The sequence below is a fragment of the Miscanthus floridulus genome, chromosome 1, assembly GCF_019320115.1.
Source record: "Miscanthus floridulus cultivar M001 chromosome 1, ASM1932011v1, whole genome shotgun sequence".
Classification (NCBI taxonomy): Eukaryota; Viridiplantae; Streptophyta; class Magnoliopsida; order Poales; family Poaceae; genus Miscanthus; species Miscanthus floridulus.
In genome coordinates, this window is record NC_089580.1 from 132951629 (window position 1) to 132973342 (window position 21714).

General features: G+C 43.7%; 3 protein-coding genes across 3 annotated transcripts; 1 reads left to right on the plus strand and 2 right to left on the minus strand.

Moving 5' to 3' along the window:
* Positions 1–235: 235 nt before the first annotated feature.
* Positions 236–1535, plus strand: LOC136493944 (polygalacturonase inhibitor-like). Its single transcript, XM_066490074.1, has one exon. It carries the CDS (start codon positions 515–517, stop codon positions 1361–1363), a length of 849 nt encoding a protein of 282 aa, XP_066346171.1. The 5' UTR covers positions 236–514; the 3' UTR covers positions 1364–1535.
* Positions 1536–5434: 3899 nt separating this feature from the next.
* LOC136493955 (zinc finger protein 36-like) lies at positions 5435–6183 on the minus strand. Its single transcript, XM_066490083.1, has one exon. The coding sequence runs from the start codon at positions 6138–6140 to the stop codon at positions 5529–5531; it is 612 nt and encodes a 203-aa protein (XP_066346180.1). The 5' UTR covers positions 6141–6183; the 3' UTR covers positions 5435–5528.
* Positions 6184–20229: 14046 nt separating this feature from the next.
* LOC136463474 (uncharacterized) lies at positions 20230–20781 on the minus strand. The gene is made up of 2 exons (XM_066462473.1): positions 20630–20781; positions 20230–20524 (listed from the first exon to the last, which is right to left on the minus strand). Exons 1-2 carry the CDS (start codon positions 20779–20781, stop codon positions 20230–20232), a joined length of 447 nt encoding a protein of 148 aa, XP_066318570.1.
* Between the last annotated feature and the right edge of the window lie 933 nt (positions 20782–21714).

Genomic DNA, 21714 nt, shown 5'->3' on the forward strand with positions numbered 1-21714 from the left:
ATTGTCCTTGAGGTCGAGGAGTTGTACATGGTCTTGAATATGACATGCGTGTGTGTATCTATCTAGAACTTGTGGCCTTACAAAGACGCATGTTGGTGCCATCCCGCCTGAAAATCACTAATGGTCCACGATTGTGACCGGTCCACAATGTACAGCTAGCTCCATCCCTACAACTACGTAGCTTCGTTGCCCTTCAAAGTTCAAAAAAAAAATGCCAAAAAAAACAAAAGGCACCACACGTCCACACACCACCAAGCAGCCCCGACCAAGATCGCGGCGTCATGCATCATGCAGCTCAAGAATCGCCGCCGCGAAGCCGTGACGACGACAGTTTTGCTCGCCGACAGTGTTGGTGCCATCGGGCCGGACCTGACATGGCGCACGATTCGGACCAGTCCACAATACACAGCTAGCTCCTTGCCTCCTTCCCTACATAAGGATACGTCCTCCTAACAGACCATGAAAGCACTACACCAAGCAATCTCAAACGAGACAAGGGCACAAGCAGGCCATCATGGAGCTGACGCGTCCACGCGATTCCGTGGCTACGCTCCTCGCCGTCCTCGTCCTCGCTGCCGTGGCGCGCTCCGACGGCGCCCTCTGCGACAAGTCCGACAAGGCAGCCTTGCTCGCGGTGAAGTCGGCGCTGGGCAACCCTCCAGCGCTCTCCGGCTGGAACTCCACCGTCGCCTGCTGCTCCTGGGAGGGCATCTCCTGCAACGCCACCACCGGCCGCGTCACCGAGCTGACCGTCTTCGCGCTCAACATCTCGGCGCCGGTGCCCGCCGCCATCGCCAACCTCACCAAGCTGCAGACCGTCAACTTCGCCTACAACCAGCTCTACGGCGGCATCCCGGCGTTCCTGGGCCCGCACGCGCTCCCCGACCTCACTTTCCTCCGCCTCGACGGCAACCGCCTCACCGGCACCATCCCGCCCACGGCGACCGTCTTCGACCTCAGCCTCGTGGGCAACCTCCTCACGGGCCCGCTCCCGGCCACCTTCGGCGGCGCCAGCTTCGGCGACGTGGACCTCACCGACAACCAGCTGACGGGCGACGCGTCGATGCTGTTCGGCGCCAAGAAGCCGCTGAACGCGCTGCACCTGTCGCGCAACGGGTTCGAGTTCGACCTCGGCCGCGTCGAGCTGCCGGAGGCGATGGACATCCTGGAGATCGACCACAACATGGTGTACGGGAGCATCCCGGCGGCCGCGGCGGCGAGGAAGTGGCTGGCGTTCGACGTTAGCTACAACCAGCTGTGCGGGCCCATACCGCAGGGGCGGTACACGCACAGGTTCGGGGCCAAGCACTTCGCGGGCAACAAGTGCCTCTGCGACCACCCGCTCCCGCCGTGCAAGAGCTAGACGGCCGGCCGGCTGGCCACCGTGCCAGACTGCCAGTACCAGTGGTTTGTGTTGCAATGATGTTTTGTGCTTACGCACTTATCTTATCTGCACACGTTTGAACGAACGTGTTGTAAGCTGATGATAGCCCTTTCAACTTTTATAATGGAACTGAAAATGAACTTTCGGAGTAGGTGGGCCGTGGGCTGTTTAGAAACAACTGGGCTTTTGGTCTTTCTGTCGGCGAAGCGAAGAACTCTGGGCTTCCGTTACCAAGCCACAGCTGTGACTAGTCGTGCAAGATGTGCCGGCGCCTGAACACATGCTTTCCTTTTTTTTAAAAGAATCAGGAGAGGCAAGAAGCCCCTACTGGTTAAGCATAGGCAGGCGCCTTGAACCTTTAGACGAGGCATTCGCTATTTTTTTAAAATTAAACAGTATAACGTAGACGTCCACAACATATACGCACATTTACTTCTATGAACCCACATATATAAACCTTAACTCTATGAGCACCTCCGAAGGACTGAGTCGGCAAATATTGAGATTCATGAAGTCACCATAGACGCCTCGCTGTCGATGGAGGCGTCACCTACCACTGAAATCATAGCGCACATAAATCTTGGAATAAATACAGAAAAATGCGAGTACTCGTGCCAAGTCGAGGACTTAAAACCTAGGTGGACAGCTTCCACCAAAAGAAACACAACCAACTAATCTATGATCAGTTCGCACTATTTATGCAACTTAGGGAGTAACGACTAACCTATAACGAGTAACGACTGTTTACCCTCTCTCCCTGAAAAACAACCGTTCTAGCATTTGGGGAGAGTACAAAGGAAAGAAAAGAATGTGTTGCATGATGCCTTAAGTGCATAGATCCATGGTTGCCTTGCAGCTCTTGCTGAAGCGATGGATCAAGGTATGTCTCATATATTATTCTAGAATCAGACTCAACAATTCTGGTACAGGCTCTTCAGTCTACTGACTATGATTTCTTAGCTGTTGGTGTTCTTATTAGAGAAGCCAAATTTCTTATTTCTACGAATTTTGTACACGTAGATGTGGTCCATGCGCCACGATTTTGTAATAGTTGTGCTCCTGAACTTGCTCGTGTTGGCTTGAGTTAGGATCCGGATCAATTCCATGTTTACACTGATCCCCTCGAGTTTGTATGTTAGTGGATAACTCCTCAAGGCCCTGTTTAGTTCCACTTCGTTTTGCCAAATTTTTCAAGATTTCTCGTCACATCGAATCTTTGACACATGCATGAAGCATTAAATATAAATAAAAAATAAAACTAATTACACAGTTTAGACGAAATCCACGAGACGAATCTTTTAAGCCTAATTAGACTATAAGTGGACACTAATTGTTAAATAACAACGAAAACTACTAAAGTGTCATTTTGTAAAAAAATTTACATCTAAACTGGCCCTCAGCCATATCCGCGAAAAGGCAATAAAATGATTGCTTTGTGTAAAAAAAAATAAAGGAAGAATGACCGGCGCAGACTACTACTGCAAGTGGAACAGCTGCATTAATGATGATACAGACAAGAACGCTGGCTCCTGCGGTGGGAGGGAGGCCACGGTCATAGACTCATAGGCCTGAGACCCTACGGAGGCAGTACGGAGCAACACTCTTTTACGGGACACGTTTTCAAAGCTTTTTTTTTTTCTGTACTCACTCCATACTAACAAAAAATAAAGTAGTTTTAGACTGCGATAAGGTTGACTACTTATTTTTATAAAGATATTTATCAAAAAGTGATATATATAAATTTTAGTGAAAGTATTTTTCAAGACAAATCTATACATATGGTTTTCATATTTCCAAACTCAACAACTTAAGAGTTATTCATGATTTATATTCCTAATGTTTAACCCAAGTCTTGTTTAAAACGATTTTATTTTTTCGTACGGAGGGAGTAGTTGTTACTTGTTGCAAAATCACTGTAAAGTGTAATTTGCATATCGTAGGCAAACGTGAAACACGGGCTACAAATGTGATAGATGTCATATATGGCCTATGGCTTTTATCTCGAGTATAGTAGGTCTATTAGGTGATCCTAGCCACCAAACGACCAAAATCAACCTGTTGGAATCTTTACCTCGCAGCCAAGGCCAACTAAACCGGCCCATAGTTTTGATGGATTTTGTTGTTGTTGCCCTTAGGACGCTGAGAAAGAAGTACAGGCGGGGTGCACCACCAAGGTGTCTCGTGGAGCCACAAGGCGCCGGCAAAAGAAAGGTCCGGTGGGCGGTGGTAGGACTGCTCATTTTTTATTTGGAATATTTCTTAGAGAAAATAGAATACATGCAAGCACCCAATCTCTCTCTCTCTCTCTTTTATATAGACACGCACGCGTGTGTATACGTGGTGTGAGCGTGAAGTGTGTGGATCGTGTATGTCTTGTTATTATATCCTCAATACTTGTTTGTTTCTGAACCATTGGATTTCAGACCAACGTTGACCGTTGATCGATTGAGAAAAATAGATATTCTTTGCTTGTACACAAATAGTATCCTTGTTCGTGATTGTAAGCATTTTTGGCATTCGAATAATTTATTCACACTTGTGTAAACATTTCTAGAATAATCCAACCTTTTTCTCCACCATAATTAATTTGGTAGCAGCTTTATTTTGGCGGCAAGCATGCATGTTTTGACTAAATGTTGTCTTGGGTATTTAAACATTTAATTAGGGCAGTCAAAAAAACATTTTAATTAGCGCGTGCAATTTATGTGCTCAGTATAAAAAATAACAGATAATTCAATCCTGGAAATCAGGTAACATTGGCAAACACAATTTTTTTGCCTGGCTCCTTATCAGGGATAGACTCGGCACTAGGAACCTCCTGAGAAGAAAAAACATGTATCTGAAAGACTACAACTGTGTCCTATGCCACAATGGTCCTGAAAAAACTTGTTTCCACCTCTTTTTTGAATGCCTTTTTAGCTCTGATTGCTGGAACTCTATTAATATTCTTTGGAATTTTAACCTTCAGCCACCGGACATGATCATTCAAGCAAGAATAGACTTCAACAGTCACATCTTCAGAGAATTTTTTATAACTGCGTGTTGGGTACTTTGGAAAGCGAGAAATGGAATTATCTTTGATAATCAAACTACAACTCTGCTGGAATGGAGGGCATCTCTCAAAGAGGAACTTGGTAAGATTTGTATCAAGACCAAGAAGAGTATCTCTGAACCCTTGTTTATATGAAAGGAGAACCACTTGTAATTTACTCTCTTTTTTGTTTTGGGCTTTGACAGCCTTGTAACTTCGCCCTGTACAGCTTTTCTTTCATTTAATGACAATACAAAACAAATAGGTAGGGATCTTCCCCGCCGTTTCCTCAAAAAAAAATTGAGCGTAGCTCAGCTCCGACTTGACATGGGTGCTCGTATTTTCCTAGATTTATTCTAGGATTTAACGGCTCTATTCTTTTAGTGGTAGGCGGCGTGCCCGTCGACAGCGAGGCGCCTGTGGTGACTTCGTCAATTTCAAGATTTGTCGGTCCAACTCAGTTCTTCAGAGGTGCTCATAGGGGTAGGGTAAGGGTAGGGTGTGCATGTGTGCATTCATAGGGGTGAGTGTGCGCTCGTGTATGTAAGCGTCTACGTCTATAACTAGGTCTCACAAAAAATTTATATTCCTGTAATATTGGTAATTGATTGAGGGGTATCACGCATCGTAAATTTATCCTGAAAATGCTAGGTTTGTGGAGGACAAGCTGGTTTATCGAGTCATTATTCTCGCTTTCTAAAAAGTCAAAAACTTTTAACTTTGATCAAATATATTTAATAAAATATAAATATTTATGGTACATAATTAATGTCATTAGGTAGATCGTTGAATATACTTTCATAATAAATTTATTTGGAGATATAAATGTTGCACGTATTTTCTATAAACCTAGTTAAAGTTGAAGCTACTCTTTTTTAAGACTACTGGTGTAGATAGGTAGGTACGAGGTATCTGGTTTTTTTCCTTTTTTTTTTTTTGCCGAATCCAGCACCAAACGCAGACCATGCTAAAAAATGAAGACATAGCGACAAAATTAAAAACACAAGTTTATTCATCACCACGCAAACACAAAACCAAAATCCAATTTAAATTAAAAGAACGAAGGTACGAAAAACTGTACATGGCTCATGCCCTCATCAAAAGGAACTCTATCTAAATCGTTAAACTAAGGTCCAAGGACGGACCGGACAGCCGCCTCTTCTTGACCGGCAAGGGGCTCTGCACCTCTTCCTCCTCTCCCCACCTTGTCGCAGCGTTGGCGGCCAGCGCCGCCGGCGCCGGCATCAAATTCAGATCAAAGCCCTTGACGGTCGACCCGGACCCCGATGGCGCCGACGCGGTGAGCGACACCGAGAGCCCGTCCCAGTAATGGCACCTCTTGTGCCCGCCGAGCGCTTGCCCCGTCGCGAAGCTCCGATGGCACACCGTGCACCTGTGCCTCCCCTGCCCGCTGCTGCCGCCGGCCGACGAGGTCGTTATTACCGACGACGACGCCGCGCCTGATCCGGCTGACGACGACGCATGTGCCTGTACGGGCGTCAGCTTGCGGTGGCTGGCCTTGTGCCCGCCCAGCGCCTGGTGCGACGCGAAGGCCTTGCCACAGACGGAGCACCGGAAGCGGAGCTCGCACTCTTGCGCCGTCGCCGTCCAGGCAGCCGTGTTCAGAGCGTACTGCGTCGTTAAACCTGCAGCTTGGCCTCCGCCTCCCGCTGCTGCGAGCACCATGAGGCAGAGGGAGACGTAGTCGTCGTGGGTGATGGCCATATCGATCACGGCGAGGCTTGTTGAAAAGCTAATGCTGGTTAGGTTTCTGATGCTGGTTTAGCAAGTTCGATGAGCTAACCACATAGCAAGTGTCTGTATATATATGTATGAATGCTGGGCCAAGCTAGGGGGCAAGTGGTGTTTTTATATGATATATATGATGGATCGAGGAATGGGTGGCCGAAAAGGTGAGAAGATGGGTCAAATTAGCACGAGGGCGGACTTAGATGCCAATGATCAATATGGATATGATGCATGCATCCGTACTAGAGTTAATATATTAGGGATTCAGGGTGCAATTGGCACACGTGCATGCATGGATTATGGATATACGGAGTACTTCATATTGAGCTTAATGGCCATGCATGCATTTTTCATATGCCATTGGCACGGACTTTTCTCTGTTATAGCGTGATAGGAAATTGCGCATTAGTTTCCACTTCCACAGCACAAGTTCTAGGTATATTCTCAGAATGCCCTAATTTCCCTCCACACCTATACAGTACTAAGAACATTAGGGTTTTGAGGTTTGTCGCTTGCCCTAAAAACTCATCTCCCCTACAGGCCTACACGCGATGAGTTCTTGAAAATCTAACTTATTGATTTGCATTGGGTGACCATGGTGATTGCATTGGAATTGATTGGGGTCATGGACTCATGGTAAAACTAGTACTCTCTTTAGCATTGATTTGTTTAGGTTAGTGAGTAATTGTGTGACATTGCTTTAATACCAGTTGGGATTTAGTCAGGTTAGTGAAATCACTACTCTCTCTGACATTATCGAATCTTGCTTGATACTAGCTCATAAGATTGAGATGATGAATGTACATGCTACAATTTCCATAATTGCTCCGCTTTATGATTGAACTTGCGCAAAGCTTCAACATGAGTCAACTAGTAAGTTCCCTAAAGCTCCTAAGGATCTTTTGATGATGATTGGGGTTCCAATGATGTGGAGGCAATGATCCCCTGCCATCATGGCATGCTATCTATTATGAATATTCGTTCTACTGGCAAGAACAAATGGTGAAATGTGTTTGGAATCCAATCAATTTTCATTATGTAAGTTGATGTGTCATATATATGTGTTTTCATTTATTCTTGCCCTATTGTTCATGACCTTGATGGTATTACTTTGTAGGATGAGAAAGATTAGTACATGTTTGTGACTTGTATATACACTCATTGGCCCAAAATGTTTCAGGATGTTTTGTGCTCACTTTGGGATGTTGTCATCAATGTTTAGGAGTAGGGAAATCAAGTTTGGGTCTAAGATGTTGATGTTAAATTATTGGGTTAATAAATGAAGATATAGAGTAGAAGGAGCATGTTCTGATTAATAGCATCAACTCTTGATTGAAGATAATTTATCACCGAATCTCAAGAGAAGCATAAAGTACATGAGGCTACTTGTGTTCATCCTGGTTTGATCATTTATTGACATTATTTTGTTGTTTTAGTGTTGGTCCAGTTGAAGAAAAGTGAGCCATGGTTGAAGAAGTGAACCATATATAGTTGTAGCATCAGTTATGGGTTCCTAATTTGTAAGTGTCTTGTAGACTTGTTGCATGTTAGGTAGAGTACTTGTTGCGTGTCATCTTGGACTTTTCTCTCAAAATCAACATTACACGTAGCTAAGTATGTAAAACTTTGCAACTAATCTTGCAGCAGTTCAAAGGCTTCCTCCAAATGGGCTTCCTCCTTGACCTCACTACTGTTCAGGCATACAAAAGCTTGGTCTTAATGATGGAGATAGGGGAGAAGGAAGATGATCTTTCATTAACTACGGATCAAACCATTAATCCATGGTAGAAACAATATCAGTACTAGTGATTGGATGCACAGTCCATAGGTACAAACTAGACGCCTTTATACTGTCGATTTTCAGAATAATGAACTGACATTACTAATAGTGTCTATACCATTAGTTTTTTAGCCCACGATTTATATATTGTCATATATTTATGTGCACATCATACTACAAAATATTTGTGCCCTCGAAAAGCAAAAACCGAGGTGTGGCCATATTTTCAACCGACATTACAAGGCCTTTTTTTAGTAGTTCACATGTCGATGTCTATTAGGGATCAATAACTTACATGGTGCCCCCTATTCGCATTTCCTCATGCCACACTTGTCAAGTTTTAAAGGTTGTGATTTGCATAAGCTATAGGAATGTTCCAAGAAGTCATCCAAAATGATGTCATTTCGGGCAAGAGAAAATACCTTTGGAATGACCCAAGGGAATTTTGCGAAGACGTGTTCGGTGGAACCCAAAGGGGTGTCATGAAAGCGTACTCAAAAGAGCATGAAGAGGTGCATGGGAGCAAAGTCGGGTGATCTTCCAAGCTTATGTCTTTGGGAAGGGCGAAGCGTAAGGTTCCAAGGACTTGGAGGCGTCAAGTGACAAGTGAAAAGTAGGAGTTGGCAAGAGGCTAAGAAGTCAAATCCATTTTGATTTCCTATCAGAGAGAGGCTAGAAAGGGCCAACATGCCCATATATAGGCCTTGTTTAGATTGCAAATTTTTGCAATCTGGACACTGTAGCACGTTTCGTTTGTATTTGACAAACTTTGTCCGATCATGGACTAACTAGGCTCAAAAGATTCGTCTCGTGATTTACAACCAAACTGTGCAATTAGTTATTTTTTTACCTACATTTAATGCTCCATGCATGCGTCCAAAAATTGATGTGATGGAGAGAGAGTGAAAAAACTTGGAATTTGGAGGTGATCTAAACAAGGCCATAGTATGGGATATGCTTGGAATCTACCAATAGAACAAGGGCACTTTGGTCGAGGAGATGTAATGTTAGCACTATAAATAGTGTTCTCATGGAATGAGAAGAGGCAAATTGATCCCATTTATTGTGAATAATTTACTCTTCTTTTGTAGCGTCTGATACTTCATCCTAGGATAATAATGTCCATCTCAAATAATGTATCTATATACATTCTATGTTAGACTATAAACATATAGGAGAAAATTTCAGTCGAACACATGTCAAACATAAATGGAGATACAATGCAAATGTAAAATGTATGAACAGAGATGAAAAAGTATATAAAGTTGTAACCAATGTGTTTCACAACAGGATAAAGATAAAGAAGTATCAATAAGAGTATTATGTTAGAATATGAAAACATAAGAGAGAGTAACACACGTGGAGTTGGATACACCTACAGTAAGTTTAAGGCTTGTACATGGTCTGGAAAACTTAGTGAAGTGCCTGCATTTTCTTTTTTGTGAACAAACGCTTCATTCATTAAGGTTAACTATTACAATCGAACTATAGTCAATTCTGCAAGAAGCTAGGGGGAGATTGCCAAACAAAATCATAAAAAAAACTAAGGAGTGTTGGGCACATAAGTGAGATGCATGGTTCGCTAATCGTCTTGTGTACACCAGTCCGAAGGACGTGAAACTCACCACTAATTCTTCCATCTCATACAAAATTCTCATAATTTCTGAGTGATGTGTACTTTTGTTCTTCCAAAAAGAAATTAGAACTTGGCAATCTGTCTTGGCTACAATATGGTATTGTGTGCCTACTGTAATTACACAGAGCCCTTCTTTGAGTGCCTCTGCTTCAGCTAATAGATTAGCTTATCTAACTGAGCTCAACCGCCATGCAGAGGCCACCTATAGTTGACGTGAGCTACAGCGCACCATTGCTCCAATCACTCTCACACTTGTCCTGCACAAAAGGTCCCATCTATATTGACTTTCAAAAAACCTTCATCCTGTTTTTTCCATCTCTCGTCTTGTTGTGCTGATCGTCTCCCATCTTCTGGGGTTTGGGAGCGAGCTGATAGGTGGGAGCATGCCTCCAACGCCCAATCCACCGTCAGCCTTGCTTCGATCGGTGATTTTACATGTCGCTGGTCATTCCTAGAGTTCTAAAGTGATCACATACCACACAAGATCACTTCTTGGTCTCCATCTTTACAGCAAGAAGTGTCCAACAAGTCCCTTGTCCAGGTTCTCGAATTTAGCTTGGGGACTTTAATACCCATGAGAGATTTGAGTTTCTCCCAAAAATTGATAGCATACGTACATTGTGTTAAGTCGACTCACCATTGTCACAGAAGCCGCACACTCCTATTTGCGCAATATGTCGACGATGGAGATTTTCTCTACATGGTATAAAGTCATGGGATACTCTCTACCAGAAAACCTTTACCTTGGGTGGCACTTTGCATCTCCATAATCATTGCCAGTGGGGATCATTAAGAGTGGCCGAGTGAGAAGCTATGCCTACTCCATGATCCCGCTCTTGCACTTCCTACTCCACCAGAAGGTGATAGGCTAAATGGACCGAGTAAATGCCATGGTGTTCCCCTAACCAAGCCCAGAAATCCTCCTGCCTTCTCCCTAGTGGAATTCTTATGACCGCTTGTGCATCCATGTGCAGCAAGTTGCTCTCTAGAGCCTCATCATTCCAAGACTGTCCATCAGCAGATAGGAGTTGGATACACCTACAGCAAGTTTAAGGCTTGAAAATGGTCAGAAAAACTTAGTGAAGTGCCTGCATTTTCTTTAAAGTGTTCATAGGAGTAGTGTTTGCTTACATTATTTTAAGGTGTTTATATGGGTAGGTATGTGTAGGAATAGCATGTACATGGGTGAATGCAGACTACTTTGATGTTGTCACTTGACAACAACATATGCATTTTTAAAATCCAAGGTTCATAGCTTCTCCTCATACGGTCTCCACTCAATGCAGGGGAAGCAGGACGGACGGCTCCTCCTCACCGCAGCTCCACCTCGGTGAAGGCTCAGTGAAGATGTCGACCGTGGCGCAGCTCCTCGCGGGCGGCTTGTGGATGACGGCGGCATTGGCGACCTCTGTGGCCACCAGGCTCCTCCCGACAGTGGTGGTCGACGACAGAGAAAGATGGTCGGGGTTCCAAGCCGGCAGGGCTTCACCCGAGTTGTGGTGGCTGGGTCGGGGAAGAGGTAGGGACTCCCTTCTTATAGCAGCAACGTGACTAAGGTTCTTGCGGTGTGAGTGTGTGACCGTTTGATGGAAAATAGGGACGCGTGGATGGAGTAGGAGTGGCTGTTGCCTCTAGCTGCCTGCGTAGTGTTGATGGTATAAGAAAACAAGACTAATAACCATGTTTTTGAACATTGGCCCTGAGCATGTATCCAAGAGTCTGTGTATGTATACAATGTTTAAACAAAAAGTAGTGATACTTTTCATAGTTTATTTGGCAAAGTCCATCAAGTAGAAATTCGACAAAAATTGGGAGGTAAGTAATATTGCTCTAGCAGTTACATGTTTCTTAGAACCTTAGTATAATATGAATGTGGTTAAATGTTAGTGTAGTCGGATTTTTTTTTATGACTATGGATTTGATGGTATGTATTACTAAAAGTAGATATGTAAAATCTTTATGATTCCTATGCCTCCAATTCTGCTCTTGCTACAAGTATCCCTATGCAACGAAACATCTAAAACTACTAAAATGCTAGAATGTCTGGGTGCTATATGTACTGAAATGAGAATAGTCTAAGGAGAAAATATGGAATTCATTTTGAAAGGACAACACTGAAACTAGCCAAGAGTAGTCTAATATAGGTTAATATAGGAATGATGGAAAAAGATGACAATTTGGACATTTCGATGTGCTAGTGGATGACCCATGGCACAAGATATCCGATCCTTGCTTGACTTACAAAGGATGTTCTGTTTTATTCATGTGACAATGGTAGGATTTGAGTCTACATTCAGATTTGGATGAAGAACTATTCACAAATATTGTAGCCATCTGGACGCTTAAGATGTCGAGGGACTTATTTGCACCAAGGATAAGATAAGATCGAGGATCAATAAAAGTTTATTGCCACTATTATATATACATCTTAGTTATGCTAAGTTTCCCATGTTTTTTTATTCATCTATTCCAAATCAAAGTGGTATGGTGTATCTTCAATTCTTGACAATTTAGCTGATTTTAAATGATGGTGTCCAACAAGATGAAAGTATACAACCTATTTAGCTATACTTCATGTTATTAGTTCTAGATGCTCATATTCATTTGCTTATTATTCATCATTTGTTGTAGGTGTTGATGCTGATGTCGTTGACAATATTTATTTTGGAATTGGATGTGGTTGAAAGTTAGGCTTGGTTTTTTTAGGTGACTAGCTAGATATTTCTTTATTGTTTTGAATCTTTCTTATCTATGTGACCTAAAAAGATTGTTCTATTTGCCACCTCTTCCAAATGATGTAAACAATTCTTGTGGATTTTTTTTCTACATAGTTTGCTGAAATTCTAGATCCTCCCTAATAGAATTATGGAAGTATTTATGACTAGGAATGTTAAAATTAAAATGAAATAAAACCGACAATGTCGACCTAGGCATAAGGTAGGCGCAATTTGTGATTTAGATGTGATATATGGAAGGACAGAAACAACAACCAAAGAGGTGAATGGGAACCTCAAAATTTTCTTCACAAGAATGATAGAGAGGCCTATATCCCGGTACCACACGTGAACCTCTCAAACACAAGTATAGTCAAAGTCATGTAGGAACAACAAATATACGGACCTTAGAAACTAGGTTGGAAAGATGCGAGATGGAGGTAAAAGCGAGCGTTACTGGAAACCCTTAGCAAAAACCGGCCTAGAGGCTAGTTTTTCATAAATCAGCTCTCAGAAGAACACATGTCAAAACCTAATCAAACGACGTCCAAAAATTATGAATTTGGCGGAGGGGTTTATAACATCACAAAGAACATCTCCACCAAAAATCACTTTAATTGGAGTAAATTGAAAAACTTGCTTGGGCTAGTTTTTACTATTTTCAGCAGGATCCTCTCCAAGAAAAAATTGAAATCAATTTAAACTAGTTCCAAAAATTCTGAAACTTTGCACACACACCTTGAATAACCTTTAGAGGCTACCCCAAGATATCAAGTGAAAAATAGGAAATATTGAATAGGAATTTCAAAATCTCTCTCTCAAAATTGGGTTTTGCAAGAAACATAAACAATGAGGATATTTAGGTGCTCGGGGAAATCTATCAAAGGTAGTGGCTATATGTATTCCCATGCCCTCATAGCACCTAAGAATAACAAAAAAAATACCCAAAAGACTTCATCTCAAAGTTCTTCACGAATTTCACTAAAAGAGGTAGAAAAGAAGTGTTTTGGGGGTGACGAACTTGAGATATGAGAGCTGCGCTTCCCAAAACACTCTAAAATGAAGCTTACAACCTAGCCGAAAAAATGACCACAAAAATCACTGAAAAAAAGAAATTTTAGATTCAGGAGAGGAGAAGTAAAGCACGAATTTGACCTCTTGATCACTTCACCATGTGTGATTATAAACCACTCCTAGCAGATCAAAGCTTAGGATGATGAAAAGCTCAATCAAAGAGCCACTCCTATCTCCCTCTCTTCCTAGGCCTAACCAATAACTCTCAACCTAAAAAATGAGAGTCTAATCCCCCCTCACAACTAGTCATCTCTCATATATATATAAGCACTTGGATACTTCCCAAGATGCTCCTACATGAAGCATTCGTCCAAATCCCCCCCCCCTCGGCAAATCCATCCAAGTTTTCTCCAATGATTCAACGAACTCGATGCCTTCTCGACTCTGCTTCTCACACGAACGCAATCTCCAAAATTCCACCACATGTCTGTCAACCTGCCACTCCCTAGTTTTGAGGTCTGAACCGATAAAACCTGTCACTAATGGTTTTAAGGCCCAAACCACCAAACCATTTGATCATGCCTGGTTTTGAGGCTCAAACCAACAAACCCTCCTCCGGAGATTTTGAGGCCCAAACCATCAAATCTCCCATCCTCGGACTTGAGGACCAAATCAGCGAACCCTCATGCATGCCTCACAAAAGTGTGACTAACCAATGTCGATGCATGCCTAACATCCATGTCCTCAGCCTGATGGTCCACCAAGTGCATGCGACACCTCGTTGTGACTTGGTCCAACCCCAGCCTTTGACTCAGTTGTTGTCATCTCCATCACCCATGTACTCTTGCTCTTCATGTTCCTAATGTGAGCCACACACAGTCTGTTCTCCTGTTCCTTTTGCCCCAAGCCTTCTCATCCGCCCATCACTACTGTGGCAGAACCGCCCGAAATAACACACCTTCAGAGGCGCTTGCCTTCCACTAGACACTAAGCACCCCGAAAGTAAGATACACCAGGCGGTTCCATCGAGCACACCCTAAGGGAGAACTCGAACAATCCACGTTTTTCATCCAGAATCCAATAATGAGAACGAGTTTACAATACTTAGTCCACTTCATACAACAAGAGTTCTCAGAAATACATTATTACAATACCAAGTTTAGAGTGCAAAATTTAAATAGCGGAATTGAAATAAACATCTAACGATAAGATACAAGGATCCGTCTGTGCCCACCAGAAGAATCCTTCACACAACAGCCACTTCTCAAGCTACACCTGCAACAGGGGTAAATAAACCATGAGTACACAATGTACTCGCAAGACTTACTCGACTAGTGGGAATAATTTCCTGACTCCAAAGGATATGATAAGCTTTATGGTTTGTTGGGTTTCCTTTTTGCGAAAAGCATTACTAGTAGTGAATCCTTATGTATGTGTTTTATTAGCAGTCATGATTAGTTCATTAGCTAACCATTTTATGTAAGCACCTATTCTATTTTTAAGCAAGAGTTGAGCAATCAGATCCATTCATCCCTTTTCATCTTCCAGTTCTTACTACGGTGCTAGATCAAAGCCAAGTCATACCATATCACACGGTGATTCATGAACCAATGTATCCCAGCTGGTTACCCCAAAACACATGCCCCGCTTGTACCCTAGGCACAAGCAAGACCGACCCACCACTCTCCTGTCAAGGGGTCTAGGTCCCCATCCAAACTTGGATTCCAAGCCCCCACTCCTAAGTCCCAAACTCAGTATGGTGCTTAGACCTCCACCATCCCCGCCTCCAATCAGTCGGTCTGGAAAGAGCTGGAACCCACGACAAGAGAGCAACGAGCCTTCCCGCTCCCATAAGCAAGTATGTGCTCAGGATAATAAGTCTGTGACCTAACTACCATCCATAGCAATGGACAGTCCTTAATGGCGTGATGGTGGCGGGAGGTAGGCTAGGCCTTAATGGCATGGCGGCGGGAGCAAAGCTCCAAAATTGGAGCTCGACCTGGCCGTAATCAAGGCGGGGTGGGGGCGATCGGCAAGAGGATGCAAAGGCAGAGACACGGGCATGAGGAATTGATGAGAGGTGCTCACTCTCTGGCTCACCGTGACCACGACTCGACAATGGTGGAAAGCAGAGGGAGAAAGAGAGAAACAGGGCACGATAGGTGGGCTCGATTCGTCCTTGCCTTGGCGGGACGCGAGCGGTTGTGGTCGAGGGACTTACATCCAAGGACAAGAGGATGAGCGCAAGCGTCCACGACTGGCCATGGGCCACGCGATGCGGCGCCATTAATAGCGTGATGACGGCGTGCATGGCCACGTGCGGACGGCACCCAACCGGGCTAGGGAGGGGGCAACGCGATGCATCGATCAGACGTGAGTACGGGAGTGACACGATGGCAGCGGCAGCATCGCGACGTGAGGCAGCAGTGGGCGGATGCAATGGCAGTGACAGCGCGGCCGTGGTGGCACCAATGGTGGCAGCGCAAGGGTGGGCAGCAGGGCGCGGGGCCAGCGGCTCGCTACGGCCGGCCTCGGCCAAGCCCAGGCGGCCCGACCGACCCAGCGTGGCGGCATAGGGTGACCGTGTGAGACATGGCCATGTGCACAGCGTGGGGAGGCCATGTGGTGACCACGCACACAGCACCAACCAACACAAGACAGGTGCCACGCACGAATTTTAAAGCGCCCAACACGACTAAACGGTTGCTCCAGGAGCCAAACCATCTTCACCATGCTCAAGATGGCATATGAAACTACCAAATCGAGCTATAACACTACACCACCCCTTAACCCAATCTCTCAAAATAATTTGCTAAACATAGCAATGTCTAGCTGTTGACAGACTTAGAAATTTTCTAAGTTTTTGAGCTAGATTTGTTTTCAAGTTCCGTTTCTAGACTATTAGAAATACTAGCTAGTAATATTATTTTTCTACAACAAGTATTTCATTGTCATCTACAAAGTTTGCACTTCAAACTTTATTTAAGTATCACACACATGTTCTATAGCATTTTTGCTTAATAAAAATTGGTTTTAAACCCTACTTGTTATGCATGAACTATCGAGTCAACTTTCGTTTAGCGTTTTTATTGACCATTTGGAGTTACAGAAATTGATCTACACACTTTATCACATGTATTAACACATAAACATGATGCTAATGACATGTTTTAATAAATGATTTAGGGTGTAACACCGAGGGTGTTACAACTCTCGCCCCTGAGTACCTAGTGTAGGAAAAAGGGTAAGAGTGGGCCTTTAACATAACTATTACCTCGGCACACTGAGGAGAAGATGGGGATAATGCTCTAGAATATAACTCTCTAGCTCCCAAGTTGCTTTGTCCTCCAAGTGATTTTGCCACTGGACTTTATAAAATTTCACCACTTTGTTCCTAGTGACTCTCTTTTTTTCATCCAAGATTTTGATAGGATGCTCAATATAAGAAAGATCAGGTTGGAGAGTGAGTCCTTCAATTTCCACCAGTTCCTTAGTAACCCGTAAACACTTCTTTAATTGAGAAACATGAAAGACAATGTACTGCTGACAAAATATCTGGAAGTTGGAGATGATAAGCAATAGAACCACATCGGGCCAAAATCTTGTAAGGTCCAACATAGCGAGGGGCTAACTTTCCCCAGACACCAAAGCGATGCACCCCTCTCATGGGAGACACTTTGAGATACACATGATCACCAACTTCAAATTACAAGGGCCTTCTTCGCTTGTCCGCATAAGTTTTCTGACGATTCTGAGCCACCTTCAAATGACTATGAATAACACTAACTTGCTCTCGAGCTTCCTTGATAAAATTAGGTCCAAAATAACCATGATCACCCACTTCAACCCAGTTAAGAGGTGTTCTACATTTCTTGCCATATAAAGACTCAAATGGTGCCATTCGAATGCTTTCTTGATAACTATTGTTATAAGAAAACTTAGCTAGAATTAAGCATTCGTACCACTTTTTAGGAAAAGAGATGACACAAACCCTCAACATATCCTCAAGTACCTAATTGACTCTTTCTGTCTATCCATCAATTTGCGGATGACAAGTTGAACTTTTGAGGAGACTAGTACCAAGACATTTCTAAAGTTGCTCGCAGAAACGAGAGACAAAGACTGACCCTCTATCGGAAATAATGGTAAGAGGAACTCCATGCAGGGTCACAATTCGGTCAAAATACAACTTGGCATACTTCTTGGCTGAATACTAGTATCCACCGGAAGAAAATGAGCAGACTTGGTAAGATGATCCACAATGACCCAAATAGAGTCGTAACCCTTAGACGTGCGGGGTAAACCCACAATAAAATCCATGGAAATATCCTCCCATTTCCAAACAGGGATGAGCAAGGGCTGTAGAAATCCAGGCGTATGCATATGGTCCGCCTTAACCCTTCCACAAATGTCATATTCTAAGATATATTTGGTAATATCATGTTTCATATTTGGCCCCCAATACAAGTGACACAAATCATGATACATCTTGTTACTTCCTGGATGAATGGATAACTTGGAGTTATGAGCTTCATCCAAAATCTTTCTCCTAAGCTCCTCACTTGACGGAACAACCAATCTATTCTTAAACCTCACTACACCTTGATCATCAATACTAAAATGTGGACCACGCTCTTCGGCGATTAACTTCTTAATGTGAGGAATTCCTGAAGTATCTTGCCTTTGCTCGATAATAATTTGCTCAAGTAGATCCGAGACTAGAGCAATGTGAGCTAGCACCTTAGCATGGTTGAGAGACAAAGGTGCTTCTTCAACTTGATACGACTCCCGTCTCAAAGCATCAGCTACCACATTAGCTTTTCTAGGATGGTAACGAACCTCTAAATTATAATCCTTGATTAGCTCCAGCCATATTCGTTGCCTCATGTTCATCTCAGACTGAGTGAAAATATATTTGAGGCTCTTGTGATCCGTATAAATATGCACTTTATTTCTCAACAAATAATGCCTCTAAATTTTTAGACCGTGCACCACAGCAGACAGCTCTAAATCATGGGTGGGATAATTCACCTCATGCTTTTTTAGCTGGCGTGAAGCATAAGCTATCACACGTCCATCCTGCATAAGCACGCATCCCAATCTAGTCCTTGAGGCATCACAATACACATCAAATGACCTATCAATATCTGGTTGGGCAAGAATAGGAGAGTGGTAAGAAAATGCTTCAGAGCTTGGAAAGCTTCTTCACAAGCTGGACTTCATACAAACTTGACATCTTTCTAGAGCAACTTGGTCATTGGTTGGGCTATTTTGAAGAATTTAGGAATGAAGCATCGATAATAACCAGTAAGACTAAGGAACTGACAGATCTGATGCACTGACTTTGAAGACTTCTAATTGAACACATCTTGCACCTTGCTTGGGTCCATAGAGATACCCTTAGGTGTCAGAACATGTCCCAAAAACTACACTCGATCTAACCAAAACTCACACTTGCTAAATTTGACATACAACTTGTGTTCCCTTAATCGAGTTAGTGCTATCCAAAGATGCTATGCATGCTCTTCATTGTTCTTGGAGTATATCAAAATATCATCAATGAACACCACTACGAACTTATCCAACTCCGGCATAAAGACGGAATTCATGAGATACATGAAGAATGCAGGAGCATTGGTGAGACCAAAGGACATGACTAGGTATTCATACAACCCAAACCTAGTAGAGAAAGCTGTCTTTGTTATATCTTGTGGTCTGATCTTAATTTGATGATAACCCAAATAAAGATCAATCTTAGAAAACACCTTTGCACCAGCCAACTGATAGAACAAAGTTTCAATACGAGGCAAGGGATACTTGTTCTTAATGGTTACCACATTAAGAGGGCGGTAATCCACACACATCCATAGAGTATCGTCCTTCTTCTTCACAAAAATAGCTGGACAACCCCATGGTGAAGAACTAGGACAGATGGACCCCTTCTCCAACAATTCCTCTAGCTGCTTTTTCATTTCTACCAGTTCCTTTGGAGCCATGCGGTAAGGACGCCGCAAAATAGGAGCAGTGCTAGGTTCTAACTTAATAGTAAACTCCACGTCCCTATCCGGTGGCAACCCAGGTAGATCTTCAAGAAAGACATCCGAAAACTCACATACCATAGGAATAGAAGCAAGATCAAGAGAAGCTTCAACATGAGTGACAACTGGTAAGGCTAGATCTGATGGCATAAGGAGACATCCTATCCTCGGAAGAAGGAAGTCGTAACTCAACAACTCTCTACTTAAGGTTCAAGACTACCCCATAAACTTACAACCAGTTCATACCCAGAATTCCATCTATGCCTTGCCCAGGCAGCACCATGAATTGGAGGCAGTAAGTGTGAGTGGCTAGCACTAATCTGATTGTGTCCATCTGAGTATTAACGCACAACTGCGCACTCGGAGTACTGATTCTTTAGGCAATAGGAATAGCCATAAGAGATGTATTGTGCCTCTGTGCAAACCCTATGCTCATGAATAAATGTGATGCACCAGAATCAAACAACACATATGCTGGGTAGGAATCAATGGTAAACATACCAGCCATCATAGGTTCATTCTGCAACATCTCCTCAGCCTCAGTGAAGTTGACTTGTCCAGAGCGGCTTACGGGCACCTTCTTCTTAATAATTGTCCTCTTGACCAGATGGGAGTTGGCTGAAGGCTACGAAGACTGCGTAGGCTAGTTCTATGGATACTTTCGAGCATAGTGGCCCTCCTTGCCACACTTGAAACAAGCACCAGACTTGTTCCCCTATGCCTGACGAGGCAGAACCTACTATCCCTGAGGCTGCTGTTGCACCTGCTGAGTAGGTGCACGATACTGGGTGGGAGGTGCCTAGTAAGTCTGCTGAGAATGACGAGACTGCTGTCCACCTAGAGAGTGATAGGACATCCTCCTAACAACCTACACCTTCTGTGCCTATGGGTGACTAGAAGATCTAGTGATCACCCGCTTGCGCTTCCACTCTGCCTGAGAATCACGCTGAAGTCCCTCCATAGAAATGGCTGCATTCATCAAAGCACCAAAAGTCTGATATCCCCCGGCGTACAGCTCCTTTTGCAAGATGCAAGAGAGGCCACGGTAGAAATGGTCCCTCTTCTTCTCATCAGTGTCTACATGGGTCACAGCATACTGTGCAAGATGGTTGAACTTGTTCACATAATCCATCACAGTCATATTCCCTTGCTTTAGATCTAGGAACTCAGTCAACTTCCTATTCATCAAACTAGCGGGAATATAGTACTCATGAAAAGTAGTGGTAAACTCCTACCAAGTCACACGGTGGTCCGCCGGCTACATGGCATTGAAAGTATCCCACCACGCACTGGCAGATCCTAGAAACTGTTGTGCGACAAAGCGCACCTTCTGCTCTTCAGTCACAGTGAGCAGCTGAAACTTCTGCTCCATAATACAAAGCCAATGCTCCGTATCCAAAGGCTCAGCAGTTGGCGTGAATGTGGGCGGGTGCATCTTCAGGAAGTCCTGGTAGGAACAGGGCCCTACGAGAGCGCGGGCACCACCCCCATTGTCATCGTTTCCACCAGGGCATCCACGGGCGAAGCCACCAATAGCCTAGGCAAGCATCTCCAAGGCATGGGCTGACTCGCGCCGAGCAGCTAGCATCTCCACCATCATCTTCGCATGGGTCATCGGAGGTGGTGGTGGCGGAGGAGGAGACAGAAGTGGGGCCTCATGGCTGTCCCCATTGGTGTTGCCATTGTCCTCACCGTGACCGTTATCACCCTAGTCTGCCCCAGCGCTAGTACTCCCCTGACCAGACCTCAGGTTCATCTATAAACAGATAAGAACCAACCATTAGGGACAACCCTCAAGATTAGGAACAATAGACTTAGAGAAATGATAAGGCTTTTATTAAAGCATTCTTTTAGGTTATCCTATCAATTCACTAATCCAAATTATACGTGTGGGGGAGTTTAGTTTAAGCAAGATTCTCTTTTCATGATGCATGCATCGGCCTACCCGTTCACTCAAGCCGGAATATAGCGGCATTCGCAAAAAAAATTTAGCACACCGCACACTCACTTTCTGCTTTCTAAATGATTCTTACGCAGCGTAAGTTAGTTTACCTATAGAAGATTGATTAGATAAAACCAGTGCCACTATCCTAGATAGACCATATTACTAGGGCTTATACTCATTTACATAATTTATCGCATCCTACTTTTCGCAAAGCTTTTGTTGGTCAAATTTTAGGTTTTGAAAAGAGTTATGAAACTCGTAACTCAACCTGGCTCTAATACCACCTGTGGTAGAACCGCCCAAAATAACACACCTTTGGAGGCACTTGTCTTCCACTAGACACTAAGCATCCTGAAAGTAAGATACACCAGGCGGTTCCGTCGAGCACACCCCAAGGGAGAACTCGAATAATCCATGCTTTTC